Below are 5,911 nucleotides of genomic sequence, written 5' to 3'. Positions count from 1 at the left end.
AACCAATACTAGGTACTCGGAACACGTCCGTGGTACCGGGCCCGAGAGCGACTCGAGTCCCCTGCCAGACGTCGTGCCTCAACCACACGAGTCCCTCCATAACCCAAGTACTAAATGTGCACATCCCCCTTGGAGTGGAAAGCTCCAAGGAGTGACTTAAGCAGAAGACGGTTTCCCAACTGCCTTCCGTCTCCATAATCACAACCAAGAACCCTCCACCATCCTCCATTGCCAACCAAGCAACAATCAAGCCAATCAATTTCAACCAAGGGAATTATGTAATCACATTAAACACAACAAGTATCAAAATGCTCAATTCTTCATTAATTCATTTCTTCTTATTTAATTGCTTCTTAACATGTTATGATGCATTGTAACCATCATGTGACCATTAACCACACTTACCTTTGCATAATTATCAAGAAACCATATTATGTCATAAATCCTAATTATCAAGAACATCTTATAATGCAACTACCATGAGACAAATGCAATTAATGACAATAAATGCATAATTAAACACCCATATCATTATAGTTAAGTAGGGGAACCCTTTCTCAAACTTATCTTCTCAAATCCTCAAGCTAGCCACTAGAAGTGCTCCTCAATAAAGCTTCCTACACATTTAATTACTATATTCATTACCATAATTCACTATAACAATTATACTAATTAAACCCGTTAATTACCCATCTTAATTTCCATAACCTAATAAATTAGGGTATCATCCACTAAGATAAATTAAGGTTACTAATATAAGATTAAGGAAGTAAAGCATAAACCGACTTACAAATAAGGTGGATCTACAAGAAAGAAGAAGGTGGTAAGAATTCATCACTTGAGGATGCTTGGTTTTGAGAGGATTAGTTGGTGGATGTTTTAGAGAAATTTTTGGGAGTTTAGAGAGTGATGAGATAAGGTTGGGGAGGGATTTAGGTGAGAGATCTGAAAAGATAAGCTTTGAAAGCGATCTCCCACCAACCAAGTTTCTCGTCTAAGATGAACTCGACCGGCACTCGGTCGAGTGGGCAGTCCACTCGATCGAGTGGATGGTCACTCGGTCGAGTGACCAATTTCCAGAACTTCAAGCCTTCTGCCAAAGTGCACTCGGTCTTTCACTCGGTCGAGTGGGGCTCCACTCGGCCGAGTGGATCGTCTACTCGGTCAAGTGAGGTCTTTATAAATGCGAGGTATTACAGGCGTGATTCAGTCGATATGCTATGCTGCACAGGAGTGACATTATGTCCTTGCTCCCAAACACAATAATGTCCCTCAATGTGATTGAGTCCTGGTCCGTGTTGCTGAACCAGTTAGAGACTGATGATAATGAACTTTCAAGGATGTTCTACTTTGGGATTCATCGTATGGTACAGATTAATAAATATCATCTCCTTTAAATCATGCCTTAGGTTTTAAAAGCGGATTTTTATAAAAGTGTAATTATGAAGAATTGGAAGTGTAACTTTGTGTGACTGGTAAAGTCTAACTTTGATATTATAAGGTTTGTAACCTTATTTTCCGTGACAGTGTAACTCTATCGTTGTTCAATATCTTTTTTATTGGACTGTATCATGAAGATGGTGGGAATATTCGAACAGGGGTCATAGTACGATGATACCAAGGATAAGTTGTTCCTATTGTGGGACACATTTATTAAGGAATACAATCAGACATTCAGCTTGAATGCTGATTTGTTTTTCATACCAATTAAAGTCGCTGACCATTATGCGTGCGTATTTATAAATTTCAAAGCTGAGACGATTGATCTCCATGACTATCAACATCCTACTAATTGGGATAAGTCTGATATGTGCAGAGCTGCTTGTGTAATTGTAATTTGAATTACAATATACCACATAAATTTTAAGAATTATACTATCTTTATTTTATCTCGACATATATCCTGGCATTTTTTAGGCATCTTCCATGAGTGACTAATTGGATTCCAGAAATGTGGACCGAGGCTACCTTATAACTCGGTTTCAGCAACCGCAGATTACATTGAATTGGCCGACTCCACTTCCTAGTCCGACCGAGTCGGGGATCTTTGCCATGATGTATATGCTAATGTATGAGGGTGTCCCTTTTAATCATCCTGATCTCCACAAGAAAGTGAACCGCCGTTATTTGGTATTCGAGTTGGCGGCGGCCCTTGTACTAGCTAACATTAATGTCAAGCGTTCTGGATTTTCGGAGAAGCTCGACTCTTTTATCGCGGGGAAAGAACAGTTTTGGGAAGATTTACAAAGTAACCACAAAATTAAGCAGATCTTGGGGAAAAAGTAAATCATATTCCCGTGCAAATTGGGGACAATGCTTTTGGTAAATCTCTGTAAGTTTTGCGTTCCAACTGATGTGTCAAGCTTTGTAAATTTCCAACTGCTAATTGGAGGACAATATAAGTATGAAACTGATGTGTTCAATCTGGCATCTTTAATTTATGTATCCAACATGTGTTATCAAAGTGGTAACAAACAGAAATTTTGTATCAAACAATATCCAACTTTTAATTTGGTATCAAACTAAAAATTTGTATGAATCAATACCCAACATTTAATGGTTCACAGTTACACTTTTATGACCTCAAAGTTACACTTTGATAACCTCAAAGTTACACTTTTAGGAACTCAAAGTTAGACTGTTGAAGAATATCAACGTTTCACTCAAAATTAATAAAGGTCAATGCTAAACCCTCCAAATTAATAAAGGTCAATGGTAACCCCTTCAAATTAATAAAGGTTAAGGTTAAACCCTCCAAGGTTACACTTCAATTCAGAAACTTCAATTCAAAACATAAATACTAATTAAGTTCCAAACAACATCAATGTTTTGAAAGTGTAACTTTGATCTTTGACAGTGTAACTTTCTAGTTTGGACAGTGTAACCTTAAATTTAAAATTACACTATACAAACTTCAAAGTTATAGTCAACGCTCACCAAATTTACACTACCCAAACATAAGCAAAATAATGTAATGAATGTGACATCAAAGTTCAACTTTGGAAACACAAGGGTCAAAGTGGCACCTTCCCAAAAAAACACTGACAACTTCAAAGTGGCGCTTTCCAGACCCCCTCAGTTCTTATCTTGTTCCTCCTCCTGCTCCTCTTCCTCTTTGTTTCTGATAATACCTCGGACAATGGTGGATGGTCTGCAAAGGGGTCTGGGCAGTTTCTCTTGTCGTGATTTGCCATTTGCTTGTAATTTTTACACATGCGTTTGGGTTTACTTGCTAAGGCAACGACTTTTGTTTTAGACGACAACAATGTTTTACCACTTCCCTTGTTCTTCGAATTTTTAGGGCGCAATATCTTTATTTCCTTAGTAATTGTACATCCCAATAGCATTTGCAATTTTTCATTTTTAGTCAGTGCCACGCCTGCTGGGGATAAATTCTCTCTAAATTCCCTAATCAAAGTGGAGAAGCGCTCAACACAAGCCTTATCTTTGCGACGAAGGATACTAACAGTTTGATGAAACTCCGACCACAATACCGACATTGCTAGTTGCACTCCATCAATGATATCAATGTCTTCCGTCCCTTCACCATCACTATTGAACATTCTGAAGCGAGTTGCATCCTTCGTCCATCTTTTTGCAGTTTAATCATCTGGTATAGACTTCACACCATTTGATGAATAAATCCATATTAGATGCATGTATAGTATCCTAGATCCTTCAAACATCCTACAACTGCAACTTGCTTCCAATGTACCTAGGTTCAACACCACGCGATATTTCAATGTACCTGGGTCAATAGAATCCCGGATCTTTCAAACACTTTTATAGTCTTCAAGGTTACTCTTTTTTAGTTTTCAAGGTTACAGTTTTTAGACTTCAAGGTTACACTTTTGTAGGTTTAGACTTACACTTTGATAGACAACAAAGTTACAGTTTTATAGTCCTCAATGTTACACTTTTATATTCTTCAAGATTACACTTTTATAATCTCAGTGTTACACTTCGAAAATGTGTTAGTTATGTTCATCCCACTTTTTATAGTCTTCAAGGTTACACTTTTTTAGTATTTAAGGGTACACTTTTTTAGTCTACAAGGTTACAATTTTTAAGTCTCTAGGTTACAGTTTTGTTGTCTCAGAGTTGCAGTTTGATAGATAGCAAAGTTAAAATTTTATAGACTTCAATGTTACACTTTTAAATTCTTCAAGGTTACACTTTTATAATCTCTGTGTTACACTTAAAAAACATATTAGTGCATATCAGATAAAACATATCAGATATTTGGATTTCTTTTTTAGGATAATTTTAACTTTAATTAGTAAGATGTCTAACCTCTGTTGAAATTAACATCATAATTCGTTCCTCTCTGTGCATGTTTTACGATTGTCACTTCTAGTTCTCCTCTCTCTTCAAAGCCCCCTGCTTTACATGTATCTATTGAGTACAGGACCTCTTTTTGGAAGGTTTTGAACGCTGTATGGGTGTAAACTTTTGCCCCAAATTTCTCTAAATCCAGAGGTGTGCTAGTCTTTGGGGACGAGTGTTTATTATCGTTGTCAAGCCTCTTCTGTGTATGTCTTTGTTGGTCCATAGCACTCTCAAAGTTCATCCAAAATTCAACCAACATACCTGATTTATGCTCAAATCTCTTAAAAAAACTATTTTCGCTTTCTGATCTTTGCGTTGTTCTCATAACAAACCCCATCTTCAAATCTCTGCAATGTGCCATGACCCAATGTTTCCTTATATCGTATGTGTCTGCAAACAAATCATTGTCACTGATTCCATGCTTTTGAACCATGGAATTCCACTGACCATCGAATTCTTCTGCTTCAAGATCATCGTCCCACATAATGTCATTTAGTAGTCTCATAAAATCATGATAATCATCCCTCATCACGCCAAACTTACTTGGCACCTTGTTAAGTATATTCCACATACAAAATTGGTGCCTCGCTGTCTTGAAAACAAGCCGGACATATTTAATAATACCCGGATGCTGATCGGTGATAATATAATCTGGTTCCTTCCCCAACATGGCAATCAAGAAATGGCTGAAAACCCAATTGAATGACTCATAGTCTTCCTTTACAATAAGTGCCCCACAAAATGTAACCGATCGTTGATGATGATCTACACCAGTGAACGCGGTGAAAACTAAAGAATACTTGTTGGTCGAGTAAGTTGGGTTAAACGACACCGCATCGCCAAACAGAGAGTAATTCTTACGGGCAGTACCGTCAGCCGATATAGCCCTGCTTAGACTACCATCACTGTCGACATCATAGTCAAAGTAGAACCCTTCCCAGTTTCCAGCCATCTATTTCAAACGGTCCACAAACAACTGAGCGTCTTGTTCATGAATGAAACATTTAACCTCTCGATAAATGTTCTTAAAATCATTTAAGCTAGCTCCAATATTCTCAAAGCCATTTAAGTGTTCCTTGATCATTTTGTACGTCCTCGTTGCTCCAATCATCAGTTGTGAATAAAAAAACAAAATATAATATTAACTCTAATTTTTTTAGCAATATTCAAACACTAGCAGAACATGTACAAAAGACCAACCTTTGAGTTTTAAAGGATTATCATTTTATGATAATCAGTTATGTTGCGCGACAACTTTTGAAATTCCCTATCCCTAACTCAGACAAGCTCGTGGTTGTGACCCTCATGAAACCTGTCAATTAATAAGAGACTATTTTTCATGAATAACCTAATCCTCGCTCTACATCACACCCTTCTGACTATTGTCCTTCTGGATAAACTCTCTCCAACACCTTGTTGCTTTTCTGGTGTGCGAGTCCCGTCTTCAATTATTTTGCCTTTAGTATTGAACCCCTCTCCGTTACAAACTAACAACTTTGACTTTATCTGTCTGTCACGCCACTTCTTCGTGGTGTACCTCCGCATATCAAACCCACATGCAAGCACATATATCTTATAAAAT

At 37.5% G+C, this 5,911-nt stretch overlaps 1 protein-coding gene across 1 annotated transcript; it reads right to left on the bottom strand.

The window, feature by feature from the left end:
* Positions 1-4,288: 4,288 nt before the first annotated feature.
* LOC141629562 (protein FAR1-RELATED SEQUENCE 5-like) lies at positions 4,289-5,281 on the bottom strand. The gene has a single exon (XM_074442542.1). It carries the CDS (start codon positions 5,279-5,281, stop codon positions 4,289-4,291), a length of 993 nt encoding a protein of 330 aa, XP_074298643.1.
* Between the last annotated feature and the right edge of the window lie 630 nt (positions 5,282-5,911).

The sequence above is a fragment of the Silene latifolia genome, chromosome Y (genome assembly GCF_048544455.1).
Source record: "Silene latifolia isolate original U9 population chromosome Y, ASM4854445v1, whole genome shotgun sequence".
NCBI lineage: Eukaryota > Viridiplantae > Streptophyta > Magnoliopsida > Caryophyllales > Caryophyllaceae > Silene > Silene latifolia.
The sequence above is the reverse complement of the archived record's forward strand: the minus strand, read 5'-3'. Positions and strand labels throughout refer to the sequence as shown.